The sequence below is a fragment of the Enhydra lutris genome, unplaced genomic scaffold (assembly GCF_002288905.1).
Source record: "Enhydra lutris kenyoni isolate GAN:26980312 unplaced genomic scaffold, ASM228890v2 scaffoldscaffold40, whole genome shotgun sequence".
NCBI classification, from domain to species: Eukaryota; Metazoa; Chordata; class Mammalia; order Carnivora; family Mustelidae; genus Enhydra; species Enhydra lutris.
In genome coordinates, this window is record NW_019154124.1 from 9883082 (window position 1) to 9904847 (window position 21766).

The following is a 21766-nucleotide window of genomic DNA, read 5'->3' on the forward strand; positions in this document are numbered from 1 at the left end:
GAAGTAATTCATATTTAGTAAAGTGATTAAATTTTATTCCATGCTGGTTTTCCAAAGGAAATTATTTTTTGGACCGACTTTCCAATTAAGCCTCGAAGTGCATAGTGGGCAATTTGTACATGGGAAAATGATTTTATTTGAAATCTGTGCTCTGCAAACTGCTATGCTATTGTTGGCCTGTACAGTGACTGCACAGCCTTCAGTGGAGTGTCTGACAGATTGCAGACGTCTGGGGCAGTAGTTTATTTAATCAATTGATCACAGGCATGTGGTTCTGATGACAAGCTCAATGCAGGCAACTGTAGTCTTCCAAGAAGCATAGCTTTACTTTTCTTCAAGAATTGTAATATTTCATATCATGTTGAACCACTTGGAAATGCCTCATTTGGGGTCAACTTATAATTACTCAGCTATTTTTAAATGACTTTTTATTTACCAAAAGATATGTGTGTATAAATACCATGTCTGAAGAAATTAATAGTAAAGCAATATAAAGAGAAGCATTGTTCAATTATATTTGTACTTGAGTACATTAATCTCTGTGAAAGGAAAATAAACTTAATAAGGTGTGTCCGTAGCAACATTTAATCTTTTTTACAGTTCTAAACTCTAAAACTGACATTCTTTAAGAACTGGACATTCTAGATTTAAGTTGCATAAGGAAAACAAAGCCAGATAATTTGAAATAATTAAGTTTTTTAAATGCTTCTATTTAGTAAAACAACATGTTCGATTAAAGGAAGGAGGAAAGGCTCTTTTGGTCTGATGCATATTTTCCTTAGTCACTAATTACAAACTCAGAAAAATACAGTTTTAAGTATCATTGGTGAAGTTCACCAGCCTTTATTTGTCTATACATATTAGGTACATCCTTAGTGTTTAGCAAATGCGTTTGTTCACAGAACCCCAAATCATTTTAACTAATGTAAGAATAAAGCTAGAAAAGTCTAGTGTAGACTAATGTTGGTCTAAAATGAAAGCATTATCCACTAACTATAGAAAGTTCTTTTCAGCAAGGACACTTGGGCTCCCTGCTTTATGTATCTCGTATAGGTATCTCATAAAAGTTTACCAAATTTAAAAGTTAAATAAGAAATTACTTAAATTAGCTTTAAGAAAGTGAGGTTATACTATAATATTTCTATAATTTGGAACAAATAGTATCAATACCTTTTTTAAAGTTACACCATTTTTCTTTCTTTTATCTTTTGTAGCTTTTTTATTCAGAAATATATATATTTAGTTGAAGGCAAAAGCCACACTTCAGTAATTGTGGGGGACAGCAATCAAATTAAATATATTTTGAGTTAAAAGGGCTTGAACCTTTGATTGATTACAACTTTTTTTTATTATTATGTTATGATTACAACTTTTTTATTCAAATACAGTTTTTTTTTAAAAGATTTTATTTATTTATTTGAGAGAAAGAGAGTGAGAGAGAGCATGAGAGGGGAGAAGGTCAGAAGGAGAAGCAGACTCCCCATGGAGCTGGGAGCCTGAGGTAGGACTCGATCCTGGGACTCTGGGATCATGACTTGAGCCAAAGGCAGTTGCTTAACCAACTGAGCCTCCCAGGTGCCCCTCAAATACAGTTTTAAGAAATCTTTGGCACTAACACCAAAACTAACAATGAAAAATTATTTCACTTACCTCTGATCTCCTCCCTCTATTCAAATAAGTACACACGGGGCTGAAAGCACCACTCCCACAAACATACAAGTGAGTGCGATTGAAAGCCTGAATTACACGGACGAAGTTCCCACAGCCATGCTGAAAGAACAAATGAGTAAGCAGTTAGCAATACAGTGACATTTATTGTTATTTCTAAGTAGTACTCTCATACTCCACCATATATTTCCTTCCTGCTCTCACTTTTTTGTTGTTGTTAGGAGATAACAAGAGAATAGCATGGTTTATTCTATTGGTTTACTTCAGGAAGAAGGTAGTTCAACTTGGGTAATGAGTAAAATGGTATGTCACTCTCATATTTCAATATTTTATATACTGTGTAAGTTTTTATGTTCTGAAACTTTATGAACTTATTTTTTATCTGAGAAAGTTGAGAAACTGAAAAGTACACCAAATTGTCTCCTCAAATTTTCATCAAAATGTTACATGTGCACACACATGTTATATAAACATATTTTGAACAAAACTGCCTATACTACACAATGGCAAACGCTACTGGCTTTTACAGTTGGCGAATAAAACAGACTGTTAAACACATGCCAGCTCTGTGATGTAATCGTTGTATCTCTGGCCTTCATCCCCTAAAATACTTTCTCCCCCAGTTTTCTTTTTCACCTACTCCTAGTCCCACCATTGGAAAAGGTGTCCTTTGTTCATTCAATGAAATGCAAAATATTACTGTAATTTTAAGTTGACTCTGACCATGCAGAAGTATGTAAACACGGTTAGCACCAAAGGTAGATTTCTGTGGCTGAATTAATCATTGTGTGTTGTGTATTGCTAGGCTCACTATCCCTTGCTGATTACCAATTAAGCAAGCCTGAGATTGAATGTGGTTTTCTTCAGTCATTTTTTTCACAAAGAACATCATAAAAATGGTGTTAAAGGGGTGCCTGAGTGGCTCAGTTGGTTAAGTGTTTGACTCCGGCTCAGGTCATGATCTCAGGGGATTGGCATCAAGCCCCATATCAGGCTCCTCCCCTCAGCATCGACTCTGCTTCTCCCTTTCCCTCTACCCTTCCCCCTGCTGGTGCTTTCTCCCTCTATCTCCCTCAAATAAATAAATAAAATCTTTAAAAGATAAAAGATTAATAAAAATGATGTTACAAGGACAAATTTTTTTATTAATAGATACATTAAAAGGTAACAGTGGTTTTCCTTTTCAGACAGCATATGTTTCTTCTATTTAACTCTTCTAGGTACCATATTACTAATTTTTTATAAGCACATTTATTATTTATATTATTAGGAAAGTTAAAAAAAAAACAAACACAATTCTCCTAAAGTACAAGTTAGTTTTTTTTAGAAGTTTAAAGTCAATATTATTTTATTTTTTTCATAATATTCTCCTTTTATATTATAACTTGTTAGTGAATATATGCTTATTTTTATATGTAGTAATTTTATACAATTTCTATTATGGATTTTATATGAAACAATTAATCATTCGCTCTGTTGTCAAACAAATTAATTCTTACACACCAGACTATACACTTCATTTTTATTTTAAGACATCAAGAATTTTTGTTAAACATATAGTGTCACTATGTCTTGACACCTGTTTATAGGGGCACCTGGAAATTGACTACATAATTGTAGATGATAATGTGTTTCTCTGTAGAAAAAGAATAGATTAAGTATGGTGTTTATATAATATGTCTATGTTAAGGTTATCTGTGAGCAATGAGACTTGTGTTTATTTTTTTCACATCCAAGTTCAGTCATTCTGGGATTCTGTATATACTATTTCCCCACATAAGACATGAATTCAATTCTATTAATAATAGATTATATGTCATCTTGAGTTTTGTAGACAGTTTACTGTCATGAATTACTGGTATTGGTAAGAAGAAAGATATCACTAATATGTTCTATATTTCAAATACATATTATACTTGTTTCATGTATATGTTTTTCTATCTCTCTGTATATTTTATATCTACTTATCATGATCAATATTTGTTGGGAATTTATCATTCCCTAGACTTTAGAATGATCATTTTACATATTTAACCTGTTTTACTTCCCAGGAGGTTTGATTTTTCACCTTTATAGCTTCTATTTATTGAAGGTACTTATGCCATTTGGGCAGTTCACATTCATTCAGTTTGGTACAACTCAACTCCAGCAAAATAGAGCATAGAGCTTTTTTAGTTAATTTGCTTGAGATCATTGAGCTAGAAATAGGTTAAACGGATTTTCAAGCACAAATGTGTTTAACATTGAATCTTGTACTTTCAATCACTTTATAATTTGTCCTTGGGTAAGGAATCTACAGTGGGTAGAGGAGAGTTTTTCCAAGTTATTAATGTTTACAGAGCTCTTAATACTTTGATGTTAAGTATTTTAATCTTCAAAGCAATGTTCCAATTAAAGTATTAGTCCCATTTTAGTGATGAGAAACTTGAGTCCCAAAGAGGTTAAATGAAGTACTCTAGTTTTAATAAGTAACTGAGCTGGGTCTTGAACCATGGCTATCCTCCACCATCCAATTTTTGTAAAGAAAGGAGTGGGTTCACTGTGAGACAGATTTCCAGGCTACCTGATGATACCCAGTGTGCTCCTACAACCTTCCCCACAGAGAAAAACTCAAAAGAAAAAATAGATCAGTTAGTTATTGAAAATTATTTTCTAGGTCCTTTCCATTTCCATAGCTTTTGTTCACATTATTTCTGATTTAGACCACAGCAATCATATCAATGCTCTCCAGCAAAAATTACTGAACTCATTTTTTTGTAAACACTGTATATGGTACCAGCAACAGTGAAATAAATAAATTCAATTTCTCCTTTCAGAGAAAGGAAACCATAATACATGAGGCTACATGCGGATGCTATATTAGAGTCATATTTTTTTCAAAAATATGCTGTAGGAGGAGAGAAGAGAGAATGAATAACGCTGACTTAGGTGTGAGGGTTTGTAAAGGGGTGTCATTGGTGCTGGGACTTGAAGAATAAGCTAGCTATTTTGACAGGCAAAAGCATAAAGAAAGAGCTTTCCAACAGAAAGAAAGAGAATATGAACAAAATAATGGGGGCATGACAGGGCAGGGTTTACTCAGGAAGCAGTGCCTAGAGGGGATAGTGAATTACTGTGTGATGAAACCGGAGAGGCAATTAGAGTTGGTCTGTCATCATGCCATAGTCTTTAGATGGGCAGTGGATGGTGGATTTACGTGTACAGATATCAGAGCCAATTGACCGGGTTCAAACTCTAGCTTTACCTTTCAGTAGGTGTTTGAACTTGAGGCATTTACTTAGCCTCTCTGTGCTTAAATCTTTTTACTTGTAAATGGTGATGATAACATTTGTTGTGAACAATATACTAATGAAGCACTTGGAATCGTGTCTGGCAAATCATAAATACGCACAGTGTTAGATACTGGATTCTTTCATATGTATTTTTTTTATTTCAATGGTCAGAAAAGCCTGGTGAAGTAGACAGGGCATTTGTCCTGAACAGAGATTAGTAGAGATCCTCTATGAAAGGTTTGGAGAATGCATCTTCAGTGAAGTTCAATACTGTGGATTTTTTCTTTTTTAATTGCTAGTTCTTTTTTAAAACTATTTCCTGATACAATGCTAAATGAAAAATTAAGCTGTTAACATTATGCAGAATATAATACCATTTTTTCTATATTCTTAAACATTTCAAACAATCTAATTTTTAAGTGATTACTTTGGGGTAGTGGAATTCATTTTATTTACTTAATAGTAATATACCACTTACTGTGTGCGATATACTGTTCTAAGCTCTCTTAACATATTAACTCATTAATCCTCGTAACAACCCAGTAAGGTAGAGATGATGAGAATGCCCATTATGCAGACAAGGAAACTGAAGCACAGCGAGGTTAAGTTTCTAGGGTCAAAGAACTCAGAAGAGATTGTTTTCTGTTGAATTTTACATGCTTTTCTAGGTCTTCAAAGATTCCATACTAAACATGTATTTGTTATGTAATTTTTAACAGGAATGTTTTTGAAATATGTCCTGGAGCCCAGATGCTTAAGGCTTTAAAAATACTGACTCCTCATTGCCCAAACTAAGCAATGCGGAAAAAAAATCTCTTATTCTTTTCTTCTTGGCCTACACATCTTTGGTGTGAGCAATAAATCAAAATATTTTGATAAATATATATATATATATTTTTAAGATTTTATTTATTTATTCGACAGACTGAGATCACAAGTAGGCAGAGATGCAGGCAGAGAGAGAAGAGGAAGCAGACTCCCCCCTGAGCAGAGAGCCTGACTCGGGGCTCGATCCCAGGACGCTGGGATCACGACCTGAGCCGAAGGCAGAGGCTTTAACCCACTGAGCCACCCAGGCGCCCCTTGATAAATATATTTCTAAAGAAAGTATATTATCCAGTAGTTTGGGATCCTTTGGTCACATAAATAGGGATACTGATATTCCTCAATTAATAAATAAAGTTTGACATTCTGTGCATTTAATGTACATATATCTAAATATATGTAATCCTGCTTAATTTTCCAACAATCTCTTACAGTATTTACTCAGTGCATTCATTATGCCCTATCTCATTGGATATGTTTGACAGCATGTGCTACTGTTTAAGCTCAATTTATTTAGAGTATGAATAAAATATTAATATTTAGAAACAAATGGAGCATAGAGGAATGTGAATACAAAGGGGCAGAGAGGGAAATGGGAGGCAGGTTATAGTCTCTTTAGCTAGGCAGAAAATTAGTTATATTCCCACCATGATCATGTATTTTCTTTATAAACATTAGTTTATTATGATATATGATTACTGGGATCAAATTTTTGTCTATCTTGAATTATTCTCTAATAAGTGTTATTTTTTCTAAGTAATTAAAATTTGATACATTAAAAAAATCTAAAGGAATAAGAGATGCTTAAGTCCATGCTGTATATTTTCTTTCAATAGCTACAGCAGTATGGATTTTAACTGTCACTAGTTTATGTTTTGCGTAAGTAGATGATTAATATAATATGTAAAATAAAAATATTTTACTTTAACCAAAATGAACTTCTAAAATATGTGCATAATGAATTTATTACAAATATTATTAATTTAAAGGCATTAATAAGCTCACCATCCACTGCATCCTACCCCCAACTTCTGACAATCACTTGGAACAGATTCCCATACTTTGAATTTTTTCAGTTCTTGTTCAACTTTATTAAGTGCCTAGGTACAGGTCTGGGCACAGAGAATAATGACATTACCCAGTACTTCCAATCAATAAGGGGAGAGTAATAGTTACAAACACAGCAATATATGTCAGAGTGTTTCCAGCATACACAGAGGGACAGCCACCCCAATAAGACTTCCCAGAGAAGCGACATCTGCACTGTCACTTTAGATGGTGAGTGGATGCCTGAGGTTAAAAAGATGGGAAGATGACTGAATAAGGCAACCACATGTACTTGGTGTCAAAGGCTGAAAGAGGAAAAGGGTAATACTTATTTGAATTTCAGTATCATTGAAATAAAATAAAGAAAGTTAATATAGAGCCAGTATAATTGCCAGTAAAATCTATCAAAACTTTCCTAAATACCCCAACTGCAGTGTTTTTTTTTTTTCTTTGTCTGTTGTGGGTAACCTTAGCATTTACCGAATTCTTCCTAGTGAGAGGGCATGTTTTATCAGATAAGACAGTGGCCTCCTGCCCACTTGCTAGCAGGACAGCTGTGGTAAGTTCCTCACTCTTTTAGTGATTTTTTTTTAATCTTAAAAATGTGGGGGCGCCTGGGTGGCTCAGTGGGTTAAAGCCTCTGCCTTCGGCTCAGGTCGTGATCCCAGGGTCCTGGGATTGAGCTCCGCATCGGGCTCTCTGCTCAGCGGGGAGCCTGCTTCCTCCTCTCTCTTTGCCTGCTTCTCTGTGATCTCCGTCTGTCAACTAAATAAATAAAATCTTTAAAAAAAAAATGCGAATGGTGACAATAATGTCCATCTTGTAGCATCATGGCAAGGATTAAAAGAAAGACTTAGAGGGCACCTGGGTGGCTCAGCTGGTTAAACAACTGCCTTCGGCTCAGATCCCAGAGTGCTGGGATCATGCTGGCAGCTCCATAGGGAGTCTGATTCTCCCTCTGACTTTCTCCCCTCTCATACTCTCTCTCACTCTCTCTCTCTCTCAAATAAATAAATAAAGTCTTTGAAAAAAAAGAAAGACTTAGAACGGTGTCTGGTCCATTCCATTAAATGTTGACTACTGTTATTTGATAGGTATTACGTATATGTCTCATCATCTCTAGTGTATTACAAAGACTCTTAAAGATAGAGACTCCATCTTATTCACCTTTGGTTCCTTCACAATAGTTAACGGATTTTCACAAATTAAGATTCCCCTGTTTTTAAATAAAATAGAAAGTATTAGTTGATATTTCTTCTAACAGAATTAAGAGATGCTTGACTATTTAGTTTCATTAAAGAATGTAATAATAATAACAACAATAACAATAACAACAACCTTTCCCTACCATTGGTCTTTTTCTTGTGGCCTGATTAAAGGACATTTCTCTGTAAGTACTTCTTCACATGTATGAAATTAACTGGGTTGGTCAAACATTCTCTTCTCTTCATAGAACATGTATTTAGAAGTTAGTTTGATTATTTCCCAGCACCTAACAATGCTGGCCATACTAGAACAGAACCCTCTACCAGTTAACTTCTGTTATGTATACTAATTGGCTACAGAGCAGAATTTAAAGATATCCATGAATGATATTACAGCATGATAAAACTATGGGAAAATGTAAGCATATATTGAAGATTTCATCTCATGACTCTTAATTACAAGAAAGCAAATGACAGAGCATTTCCATTTTGCCAAAGGAGGAAAGACATCAAATGATTTGGCTAAGATTCTTCAGAAAATCAACACCAATCTTTGGAAAGAAAATGTGCAATGGTATCTAAATCCTACATATTCTATCTGTGACACTTTGTATGAATGGGAAATGAAAATCTTTTTGAACAAAGAGGACAACTAAATACAGTAATTACAGTCACAGGATATTATTGTGGCAAAAAACAAGACATGGAAGAATGCACACCAGTGGGGCAAATCTCTACATTAAAGGATGAATGAAAACATTTAAATTCACGTACATTATTGAAATAATAGCTTCATGGGACAAAAAAAGACTTCTCCACAACATTACACTTTCTACTATTTGTTCCCTAGAAGATAAGCATAATGTATTTTTTTTTTAGTGTTTCTTACACATTTTTCTGGATTTTTTTTCCCATAAACTATGGTCCAGCAGATCCTGTGGGAAGCAAATATGCCTCTGCAAGCTCTTTCTGCCCGTCTGAAAACTTCTCTTAAAAGATGAATTCTAAACCTGGAAATGTGAGACCCAGAACTGAATCACCAGCTCTCAACAACACCCTCCAGAGGGACCCAGAGATACTAGATGCCGGGGTCTTCCATGGCCCTGTCTTGCACCAGAACTTTTCAGAACCTCATCCCAGAGAGTAAAGAGTCAATGAAAATAAAAGTTTAATTTTCACACTTCCTCTTTCCACAAGGATTAGTCTTTTCCTTGAACCACCTCGACGCATCTCTGAAACCCTCACTATCAAATCTTAGTGCATAGCCTTGGACCCTGAAATCAACATTTCTTACCGCTACACTTTTAATGAGTGCTTAGTCAACATTTTTTACACAAAGTCAAAGCTGTTATTTCTTATGACCTCAGATCTGATTGTGTGTATGTATGTGTACAAATACTAGTTTTTCTAACCAGCCACTGTATTTCAACTTCATACCTGCATAAGAACTTCCATGCTCCTTCAATTAATGTTGGCTTCTCCAGCAAGATAATAAAGTTGAGGAGAATCAGACTGTCTATTTTGGTATATATTATGGCTGTAGCAATAAACATTATGCTAGGCACATAATAGGGGCTCAATCTATATTGGTGGAATGAATGACTGAAAAAGTGAATCAATGCATTAAAAAAGTTCTTTACCAAATTATTTGTGTAAGATGGGTAATTCTGATATACAGTTCCATTATGAGAGTTTTCACAATTTGAGACAAGGCAAAATGATGTACATGCTTCATTATAAAATTAACAAACATGTACACTGAAGATCGGCTCCATGTATTTGTTTTAGCATATTTGAGAATAATTTAATGTATCAGTTTCAGCAAGTTGTTTGCAGAAATCCACATAGATTTCTTTCTTAACTCTTTATTTGGAATTCCACATAAGATATACAATTTGTACAAATGTTGCACACTGAACATTTATTGATATTCATAGTTGCCTTGATTTTTGTTTCCGTGGTTATTTTTAACTAACAAAGATATCGGTAATCATTGGTGATTTATGCCTCTGGAATGTGCTGGCTCACCAGTACCCTTTTGCCGAGATCTTTCTTTGGAAAAGCCCACATGGTATCTGGGAGCTTCTCCAGACACTTGCATTATCATTATTTCAGCGGCCTGCTGAGAATTCTGCAGGTTGGATCCACTCGAACAGGGGTTATTACTGAAATCCATCATGAAAAGTGTCAGAATGCAATAATGAAAGGAAGGCAAGAAGTTTTTACCAAGTCAGAAATTCCTAAGTTACAGTGTTTAAGAGTTCCAATTCCTTTGCATTTTCATTTTTTACCATGTGTCCAGCAGAGGATTTAAAATACCAACACCCTTTGTCTCACTCTTGGCTGCACTCGAGGTACATGGATTCAAAGACCAAATATTTAAGTTTTAGAGCTTTTTTAGGCACTCACTGTGGGATCTTTGCCAGCCATCTTGCACTCTTCGACTTTGATTGTAGATGCTGGCCAGAAAACCTGCTCGGAAAGGAAAATAAAGGTTACATAATCTCACTTATACTTAGGACAGCTCAGTGCTCTTCATCTACTTTATGTTAACACATTTCTTTAAGGCATTTCTGTATTTATATTTCAAGATTCTTTCTTTCAGTTTATGAACTGAAATTCACAAAGATTTTATTATTTTATTCTAATAACTGTTTTTATTTTTCTCATCAATTTTTCCTTTAACAAAAGACTTTCAATAATATGTGCCCATTTCCTAATGACATATTAAAATAATGTCATTCATGTGTACAATAAAATGTGTATTTCCCTCCTTTTCCATTATTCTTTTTTCAACTGCTTACATCACAATGAATTATATTTATATTACCATTTTGGTTTACTATTATTTTTGGTAAACCACAGTCAGGCTGGTAGATTTACTTAAAACAGGCCCCTAGCCTCAACAGCTAAAATAACTTGGATTGAATCCAAGAGATTCCCTCTCTGAAATACTCAGCTAGTGTTCTAAGTCACAATAGCTTTGGGTCAAGTCTGACAGTGATGATGATGATTATTTTTTTTAATTGTCAGCCACTGACCCTTGTTAAAATAATAAATTCAGAAATCTCCTTGTTGTAATAAACGTATAATTAATTAACTTTTATTTCTTTACTCCATGAAGACCAATTTATGTCCTTCTTATGAGATAGAATGATAAATATAGGTCACACTTGTTCAAAGAACAGTACACTTAATAATGGTTCTTTTTAAGGCCTTCTTGGATTACATACAGATGACAAGGTAGATCTTCCTTTAGTCTGATCATTTTTTCAGGCTATATTGTATGCTTCTTTCTGTCTGTCTATCTTTCTATCTCTCTCTCTGTATCCACACCCACAAACAATCATATGCAAACACATACACAGGAAGTGTTTTCTCATTTAGTTTTAGATTTTGAAGTGTTAAAATCTATGAAGCTAGACAGTGAGAACTGAATTGATTATATTTTCAGTCTATGAAGTAAGTACTAACTTCCGATTATTTGTTGACATGCGGCCTGTATTTTTTATAGTTCTAATGGAATACACAATTTTTTCATTTTATTTGAAATTTTTAAAGAAAAAGGAACCTAACTCAACATGGCCTTCATAGAAATGATAAACTTACACTCAAAGGTTCTTGACTTATATTGTTAATATTCAAGGAAAGAATGTGATCTTTGCTGCCCACATATATCCGGTCCTGATCTTCATCCATTAATAATATCCTGTAGTCTAAAGGGTGGTGGGACAGGCTGAAGTATTCAGAGGTCTTGGTTTCACGAAGCTCTGAAATAGTGAATAGCACAGTGAAAATAGTGTATCTTGGTTCCATGATTCTATTATTTTAATGAAAATTATTATTTTAATGAAAATTATAAATGAAAATTATTTAATGAAAATAATTAAAATTATTTAATGAAATATTTACCAAAAAAGTTAAGACGTGTTTTCCTTCCTATGATAATAAATTAATTTAAAAGAATTACGTTAGTGGTTATTTTTATTTATTGTTTCTATATTGAAATAAAACATAAAGAAATCAATAAATGCAATGTTGAAGTTTATGATTCTATTTTATTGCAAAATTATTCATATTATGCAAGAATCTCATCTCAGTTTTATCACTGGCTATCATCAGCTCGAAACTAAAATAGATCAACCAAAAAAACAGAGTAAATGAGCAGATTGAAGAAAAAAAACAAAACAAAATAACGACAGTATGATGTCTTCTTAACTTCTCTTAATGTTTTATGGTTATAATCAATACATTCATCATTTTAAGATTGGTATTTTCTACTTGAAATATTTACCTTTCTTCCTCAACATAATTCTAACTAGTTTGATTTTTTTTTTTCTATAAATTACTTGAAAACAAACCTACTCTTTGCCTGTTATACCTCATCCAGAAGACAATGCTGCTTAAATGACAGTCTGGCTATGTATATATCAAAAAGTAAACCACAAATATTCAGATGATCTGAATGTTTAGATTTTCAGTATCTCAATGATCACTGACTCATGCTCATTTAACTTCTTTTACAACATGTGCAAAATATGTGCCCATAAAGCCGAACTTTGAAGACAATGAATGCACCACGACAATTAAAAAAAACAACAATCAGCATAGCACATTCAATTTTTTTCCAGGCAAAATACTTCTTTTTACAATTTATGCCTTTCCCATTCAAATGGTGAAGTATTTCTTCATTCTTGGGATTATGACCTTAAGAGAGTGACAAACTCTACAAAGCAGTCTGCTTTCATAATTTACTGTTTCAATGATGAATTATTTCTAAATTTTAGACATTGAATCACAAATATACTTCTAGAAATTCTCATAGGCTGTGGTGTGACTTAAACCAAAGCTTGAAACGGTAAGAATTCTTATAGAAAGACATGATCTATAGTCTGTGAACTCTTGGGCCATATCCCATATGCAAGGATAGAGAAGTCACAAATTTAACCTATTTCCTGGGCATATCAGTTCAGAATGTTTGCCATTATATTCTTCAAGCAGTTCTATATCTAGCTAAGAATCTGAAAATGTCATGGGAGTAGCACAGTGATTATGAAGACAGACTGTGGTACCAAACTTCCTGTGACATTGAACAAGTTACTTAACATCTTTGGGCTTTAATTTTCTCATTTGCAAAAACCAACAATATCACCTCTACCAAGAGTTTCCATGGAAATCAATTGAATACATATAAATATTAGAAATGACTGACAGAAAAAGTATTCAAAACGTTCTAATAATTACTGGTTAGTTATTAGTATAGTATTATCAAATTTGAATTACTATCCAAATGATATATGGAATTGGATAGATACACATTTTTCTTTTTTTTCCCTTTTTCTTCTAATTTAAGGAACTAGATTTCTCAAAATTACTAACACATAATCATAAGACATAGTCTCTGATATTTTGTCCACACAATGACAATACAGTGTAGAAATTTTTTTATGTGGAAGTTATAAAAATACTTCAGAAGAGTCTTAAGAAGTAAATCACGTGAGAAGACAGAAACAAAAGATACTGAAAGATGATTTAAACAAGAGACTAGATGACAGATCTGGAAATCGGAGATTTGAGATGCAGAGCGCTGTGTGGCGTGCTAACCTAGTTCTAAGTTACTGGGCCTCAGGAGGCATCACAGACAGGTGATGTGGTTGGCAATCATGGTGCCACTGGTCCCGGAACTGGAACTGCTTCTTTCAGGAGGAAAGCAAGACTGAAGAGAGGGATGTCATTCAGGAAAAAAGTCAGCTCCTGCCAGACCAGAGATTATTGCTGAAATAGGGGAAAAAAAGAAAAAAAATCCAAGAGCTCAAAACATGAGAGAATATAGTATCCAAGAAATGTCACTCAAAGTTTGCAGAGACGAAGTCTGCCTTGATTTTGCCTAAAATTCAAGATGTTATATAAAGCTTGGTTTTCATCATATGGAAGAGACTCATGGTTGTATAATGTTTCTATAAAAAACATCAGGAGAAAGGGATAGGTTGGGGTGAAGAATAGATGTTCAACACATACCTCTTCAATAAATAACTCTCCAGTGAAATATATAGACCAGGAAAGTAAAATATGACTGAGTTCATGGCCTCTGGGGCCCAACCACCAGAGTCTGAATCCGAGCTCTGCCATTTCATTTCTTTTTGTTTTTATGGGGTTTTTTTTTGTGTGTGTGGTTTTGTTTTTTTTTTTAAGATTTTATTTATTTATTTGACAAACAGAGATCACAAGTAGGCAGAGAGGCAGGCAGAGAGGCAGGCAGAGAGAGAGAGGAGGAAGCAGGCTCCCTGTTGAGCAGAGAGACCGATGCGGGGCTCAATCCCAGGACGCTGGGATCATGACCTGAGCTGAAGGCAGAGGCTTTAACCCACTGAGACACCCAGATGCCCCATGCCATTTCATTTCCATATATACTTGGCAGGTGACTTTATCCCTCTGCACTCTAGTGTCTTTGTGTGTAAGGTCAGAATAATAATAATAGTACCTACCTCATAGCGGTGTTGAGGTTTAAATTGTTGATATACATCAAGTGCTTAAAAGAGTGCCCGTCCCATAGTGACATGGGTTATATTATATGATTTGGGAAAAGACATCAAGCTTCAACCAGACAGGTAAGGACAATTCTTTACACATGGAGGAAACATGGAGGACCAGATGGCCTGATTTTTATTTATTCATATATTTAATACTTCATTTTTTCACAGAATGTATTCAAATTATTTGAACAGGAGAATAAAATAAGAAAATTATATTTAAGGAAAATAATTTGTTTGAGCAGCAGGATAATTTTAAAGTATGTGAGACTGGAAAACTGTGAGATGAGGGCATTCCAGATATGATATTGATAGAGACCTGATATGCTAAAAATGGAAAAGAAGAATTGATGAGCAGAATGCTTAAAAGAAAGGATTTGGAATTGATTTTATAAGAAGCTGGTCTGGGGGGTAAAAGGAAGCTGTAAGCTAAGAACAGGACAAATGAACATGCCTTTACTGGTTCTGGGGGATTTGAAAGGGAAATTTCCTTGGTAGAGAGATTGCTTGAGTGTTGACAGATTAAATTCAAATCAAAGCAGATACATCCCACAAACATGTAAAACTAAAGTATCTGTTTGCCATCAGAACTATCCAGTCAGGGGCACCTGGGTGGCTCTGTCATTAAGTGTCTGCCTTCGGCTCAGGTCATGATCCCAGGGTCCTGCAATCAAGCTCCGCATCAGACTCCCTGCTCCGTGGGAAGCCTGCTTCTCCTTCTCCCACTCCCCCTGCTTCTGTTCCCTCTCTCTCTGTGTCTTCTCTGTCAAATAATAAGTAAAAGAAATATCAAGTCAGCAGGTAGAGTTTTTCCAATTCTTCTCAGGGGTTATGTTGAGTTTCTGAGAGTGGACAGCTCTGAGAAAGCCCTGAGAAGAGATTCTGAGGTAGTAAATCTGAAGTGAAAAGCCAAACATAGAGATGCATTGATTGTTTCACCCAAAAGGAGCAGTTCTATAATTGAAACTGAAAGTGAATCATGATATATAGGCAACAGTGTGCCATTGGGGTGGGAGTATACAATCCGAGTCAGACAGTCCTGAAATGAAATGCAAGCTTAAACACTTACTGAGCATACTATTTTAAGAAAGCTACCACTCTTTGCCCAATTTTGATTTCCTCATCTATATGTTATCCTAACACCCAGTAGTGGGTCAGGTTGTGCTCCTTTGAGCAGGAGACACTTGACCTTCCATCTAACAGAGAATTTTCCTTATCTTCCCCGTAGGCAGAGCCCGTCCTTATCTACCATCGTTGTCCCACCTCACCCCTAGCCCGTGAGTGGCTTAAATGTGACATGTGATGAGTGCTGGTCAATGAGAATTAAAGGGAAGCCTTCTGCAGGAGTACTCGAAGAGGCTTCTTCTGTCTTCAATACTGGCACCAAAAAAAAGAGGTGATTTCGTTTTCTGCCTCTGGACATTTGTACATGAGGGCTATGATATGTGACGCAGTTGCTGCTTACCATGCACATTGGGAGCTCAGAATGGCAAGCAAAAATTTAGAAAAAAACCTGGCTGAAGAAATGATTTAATCTTTGAACTCATCCTAGAACTGCTCTATCATCACTGGACCACTTTCGTTACAGAAGATTAAAAAACAAAAATCCATGCAATTTTTTTTTTTTTAGACACATTGAGGTTTGCATTTCCTGTTGTTGAAACCCTTCCTAGAGACGCCTGGGTGGCTCAGTCAGTTAAGTGATGCCTTCAGCTCAGGGCATGATCCCAGGGTCTTGAGATCCAGCCCATGCAGGGCTCTCTGCTCAGCGGGAGTCTGCTTCTCCCTCTCCCACCTGCTGCTTCCCCCTGCTTGTGCACTCTCTCTCTAAAATAAATAAGAAAAATTTTTAAAAAAGAAAAGAAAAAGAAACCCTTCTTAACTGCCACGTCTTCCAAGTATTCACAGCCCCTACCTGCCACCTTCTCATTCTTTCTATCATGGTTTGTTTCATTCCAGTACTTTTTTAAATATTCTTTTTTCTTTTTCCCTTTCTTCCTAATCTATACTGAAATAAAACCAAGAATGTGATCTTAGCCGGGAAAACAGCCTCAACCGAAATTTACTTGCAAGTAACAAACAATGGCAGCTTTCCTCTTTATCTGTTTCATTAGAAAATAATCAATTTCTTGCATTAATTCAAATACCAGAGGGAGCAATAACTGCATTAACTAAAGACCTTTCTGGTTCAAGGATTTTATCTATTTTCCTGAGCCATAAAGTTATCTTCAAATTTAATTACCTGCTGCCCATTGACAGTTGACAGCTGTTAACCAAGGAAGATTTACTTAGGAAGTGCCCTGTTAGAAACCTAGAAGCCAAGGTTATTTTGTTTAAATGCTATTTAAATTACTGTTAGTTAGCCATAACTGAACTCTGGAGCTTGGGAAAAAAACAAAACAAAACAGACTTTTTTTTTTTTTAGAATAAAGAGATGAGTTCAAAGCATTGAGGATTTTTATCTATAAAAAGAATGACTGAAGAATCCATCATTTTGGTTTAATGCAGATCCAACATAAGTCAAATGAATGATTCAGTGATTTGGTCATAGTAAAAGAAAATGATTTAATGATTTGGCTAGTGAGAAGGAAATCACTATTTCTGGTCTTTCATCTAAACAAGTCAAAGAAATCACCGTCCTTTTACTTCTCTAAATCTTAACAATGATGTCATCGTTTTTGTAAGTGTTGGAGGTAAAACTAGTTGTGTTGTTTCTCAGAACATGCTCAACAGTTTGAGAAGGAACCTTAGCTGAGAGTATGTAGTATTAGAAAATGCAGTGCCCCACAAAGGGCAGTGTAGGTCTCTAAGTCCCTGGGAAAATCTCCTGGGAAACAGTATTTAAAAAAAAAAAAAAAAAGCATGCTTCTATCCTGAAATCCACATTATTGTAGAGTTCTGTGATGGAAAATTACTGTAATGCCTTCCATGCCAATGCTCCCCAAGGGAAAATTTGCAGCACAATATGCTTACCTGAAATTCATGTATTGACATGGATTTTCCTTTGTAATAGAAACTACCAGGAGCCTTGAGAATTTCACCAAGGTTGGGAGAATAATACATTCCTCCAAAATATAAACCCTAGCAATATAAGCTTCTGGGTTCACTTTAATATAGTCAATATATTGCTGTAGCAATTACAACATAATTTAATATACAGTAATATATTCTGTCTATAAATAACACTATCTCTAACCACACAAGAACTAACTTTTGTTCTCTGTCGAACTAGTGAGAGATCTTAACATTTCTGTGGTGACTAAGTCAATAAAAACTCATTCATGCTCTGAGAAATGTGATCTTGGTGGAGGGTGGCGAGTCCTTCTTTCTCATGAACAATATGTATCTGTTAAACTATTAAGTAGGGGAACTCATTTGTTCAGAATACTACATTATCTTTGGCCTTTTATAAATGACAAGTACAAGATTACTTGAGTGAAAATCAATTCCCAGGGTCTCTCTATTAGAAGCATATGCTATGGTTACTTATTAATTATATTTAAAGTTCATGATGTGTTATTAACTTATGTGTTCAATACATACATATTGAGCCCTTATCACAGCCGACTAGACACTGCTCAAATAAAGGCCACAAATATGAAGATCCCAGGCCCTCACAACAATTCCAAATCTTATCTTACATTCTGTTATTCTGTTTGGCTAGCCCACCGTGACCTTCTCAACTTAAACCTTAGCTATCCCCCAGGCAGAATGCGCATCTACAGATTTCAAAGTAAATCCTTAGGTTATCTTTTACTTCAGAGCTATTGCTAGTGACAGGATAATTTCCTCTCCAGAATGTCTTATCTCAGAAGAATTTTAAGTAGTACCGGCTCAAATGACCCATCCTCTCCCTAAGGCTCACTGTTTTTGAAACTGGGTTAGAAAATGAACTTCACCGGTCCCTTTAGGACAAACAAGCAGATAGAGACAAGAGCAGTCAAACTTCACCAGAATGAAAACATACCTCCTAATTCCTAAAGCAAAGAGAAGTTAGAAGGCATGTTGTTAAAACCACATTTGCTTAAAAATAATAGCCCCTAATAATCACCACGTGTGGGCTTACCAGTAGGAGAAATGGTTTCAGGTATTTATAAACTTATTTCATTTAATTGGCATTCAAAGCCTTTGTGTTAGGCCTTAATGTTATTCCTGTTCCACACATAATGAAACTAAAATTCAGAGAATTTGAGCAATCTAACCAAGGTCACAGGGTAATGAGTAGAAGAGGCTAGAGCCAGGATTCAAGGCAAGGTGAGTTCCTTAATCCGTGAATTCAGTTGAATATCCTCGTTTTTTCAAATTGGACAGACTTTAACACTATTTGTTGGGCTTCCAGCATGTTCTCCCTGTACATATGCAGTTGCACCTCTGCAATAACAAACGTAGTGTAAGAAATGCCTCTGAACCTCAAATTGTCTTTGCTAGTTTGAGGAGCATGGCAGGGGGTGAGGGGAAGGGATGACCACACTCCAAACAACTTGAGAATGATCAAAAATTCTCAGGGATGCTGTTCTTACTAAGCCATCATACGAAGTCTGAAAAAGGCTACTATGAAAGTGAGATGAAAAGAGTCAAACATAATTTCACGTAAAGGTAAAAAGATCTACTTCTCTGTGTTTTTGGATGGATGGGCATGATTAGCTAAGTGGAAGAGAATTGCCACCTGGATGAGAGAAGGAACAAGGGAAACAGTTTTATTCAGTGAGCCTGGCCAGGGATGGGTAACAGTGAATACAGACTATCTCCCAGGAGTTGTGTCAGAGGGAAAATTAGCCAATATCCAGAAGCCTTTAAGAAGGATGGTTCTCACTCTAGCTTGCCCTAGATGGTACAGCTTGTGGCTGTTTTTCCAGCAAAATTATCTATAGTGCCTCTTTTGTACTCTGAAAGGATTCATGGTTTGGATGTTGAATTATATGGTCACTCCACTTTTAAGACCCTTTCTCTTGTGTGACACGGCTTTCCATTACCTTTAGAATAACATCTAATATTCTTTGTGTCCTTACAATGATCTGGTTAGAGATTACCTCACTAAAATTCACTCATCACTTTCTGCCTCTTTTCTTTGTGTTTTCACCCTTCTGACCTTCTTTTCGCATTTTCAAACATACCTTTCTCCTTTCTGCCTCAGGGCCTTTGTACATGTTCTTCCTCCTGCCATTTTCTAACACCCACTCATAACTCAAGCAGTAGTTTCCATGTAACTTAAATTGGATGCTTCATAAAGGCTTCCTTAATCCTCTAGATGAGGTTATGTCTCAGGTCTGTTGATATGTGCTCAATTACCCTTTGTGGTTTTCTCTTAAAGACTGCTTAGAAGATCACTTGAAATGTTCTAAAATACCATGGAGTAGAGGGTGGGGGGGACTACACTCTATGACTTGCTAATACCATCTCTGTATTCTGTATAACTTTACAGCTGGAACTGCGTCTGAATACAAGACAGAGTTCTTTGTCCATTCACATTCTATGCTTTTTCCTTCTATATTGAGTCTTAGGATCTTTTAATCTTGATGAGTTAAAAATTATGAAAATGAGGGGTGCCTGAGGGGTGGCTCAGTCAGTTAAGTGTCTGACTCTTGATTTTGGTTTAGGTCATGATCTCAGGTTCCTGTGATCAGCCCCAAATCAGGCTCCATGGTGGGCATGAAACCTGCTTGAGAGTCTCTCCTTCCTCTCCCTTATCCCCTTTCCCTCCCCTCCCCCACTTGCATACACTCCCTCAACTTCTCTCCAAAAAAAAAAAACAAAAAAAAAAAACCTCTCCCTCCCCCTCTGCTTCTCCCTCCACTCATGCTTTCTCTCTAAAACAAAAACAAAAATATGACCAGAGCCAATAAAATGAGAAAAAAAATGCTATCAAATTTCAAAAATTCAGGCTTACGTGATTATAATGTATTCCTATTAAAGGGTAAGGTGTATAGGGGGGAGAAGGTAGAATCATTTTTGGAATTAGCCAACTGGGACTAAAGTTCTAGGCTCACCATTTGTTGATACAGGGTTTGATTTGTCCCCCTTCCCCCAAACACTCCCTTCTACCCACCCCAACCTTGGCTCTATTATCCACAGAATAAAAGGAAGAATGAGATTATAAATGAGAATGATCTCTAATGTTCCTTGCAGCAATAAAAATGTCCATGAAAATAATTCCTTTTCCACTGTTTATAAGTATTACCTACTGTTGTAGAATATCTGTAAAGCTAATGTAATCTTTCACATTACCATAAATCTCACAGGAAAAAAGGTTATGTTTAAAAACATATCTTAGAAATATGACCAAAGAAATACAACTGTGTTTTTCTGGAAAAATTAAGCTAAACCAAAAACTAAGGCATTCCTTTCCCCTACCTAAAGCATATTCAGTTTGTGTTGTATACTTCAATCAACTGGAGCATTACAAACTCTGACCTCCCTTCCTCTAAGCTCACTTGGGAGACAGGAAAGCACACTTCAAGGATGTTAGGTGCCAATCTCTGGCTCCTTGTATGGGAAGTGGTGGCTAGATTCTATCTCAGGGTATGAAGAATATACAATTGGGAAATAGTTAAGATGTCTTGAGAGTCTCTGAACTAGAAGGAAGTAACTTCTGGAAAGTAGAACCAAATCTGAATCCATTGTTAAGCTGTAGAGGACAGCATGAAGGAGCTGAGCCATCATTTTCATCACTGGTGTCCCTACTGTCAGGAAGGCCTCAGTTTCAAAGTGTCCACTTGAGATGTAAACAAGGGAGATAACTTGTAGAGGAGGAAACACTTCATCTGACACCTCCTTTCTACAACTCTTGACACTTCTGGAAAAGCTGCCTTGGGGCAAGGTATTCAAAACCATCAGTCCAAGGTAATTAGCAAAACAAAAGCAGAAATGCAACAAGAGAAAGCCAAAAACAAAACAAAACAAAAAAACAACTAAGGGGATATAATAACAATTGGAGAATGGTATAAATTAGTATATAATATAATATAATGCTAATATAATAACAAATATAGTATTATGCTATCATTACAATTATATATGTAGAGATTTGAAGATACGGAAAACATTTTTCATGCTATTAAGTTTTAAAAGCAGGCTATAATATGAAAACAACTGTTAAAAATTATTCACAGAAAATAAAGAGTAAGAGGACCTATTTTAAAATATTAGTGCTAAAAAGCTTCTGATGGTGATACATAGAAATTTAAAAACAAGAAGACAATCCCTCAAACCAACATGTGTA

At 35.5% G+C, this 21766-nt stretch overlaps 1 protein-coding gene across 1 annotated transcript in view; it reads right to left on the minus strand.

Moving 5' to 3' along the window:
- LOC111155291 (semaphorin 3C) overlaps positions 1-21766 on the minus strand; it is a 175584-nt gene that overhangs the window by 76960 nt on the left and 76858 nt on the right. Inside the window, exons 3-5 of the mRNA XM_022515431.1 lie at positions 11627-11787; positions 10427-10489; positions 1651-1770 (exon numbers count right to left, since the gene is read on the minus strand). Coding sequence (XP_022371139.1) covers positions 1651-1770; positions 10427-10489; positions 11627-11787 — 344 coding nt within the window. The remainder of the gene's footprint in view (positions 1-1650; positions 1771-10426; positions 10490-11626; positions 11788-21766) is intronic.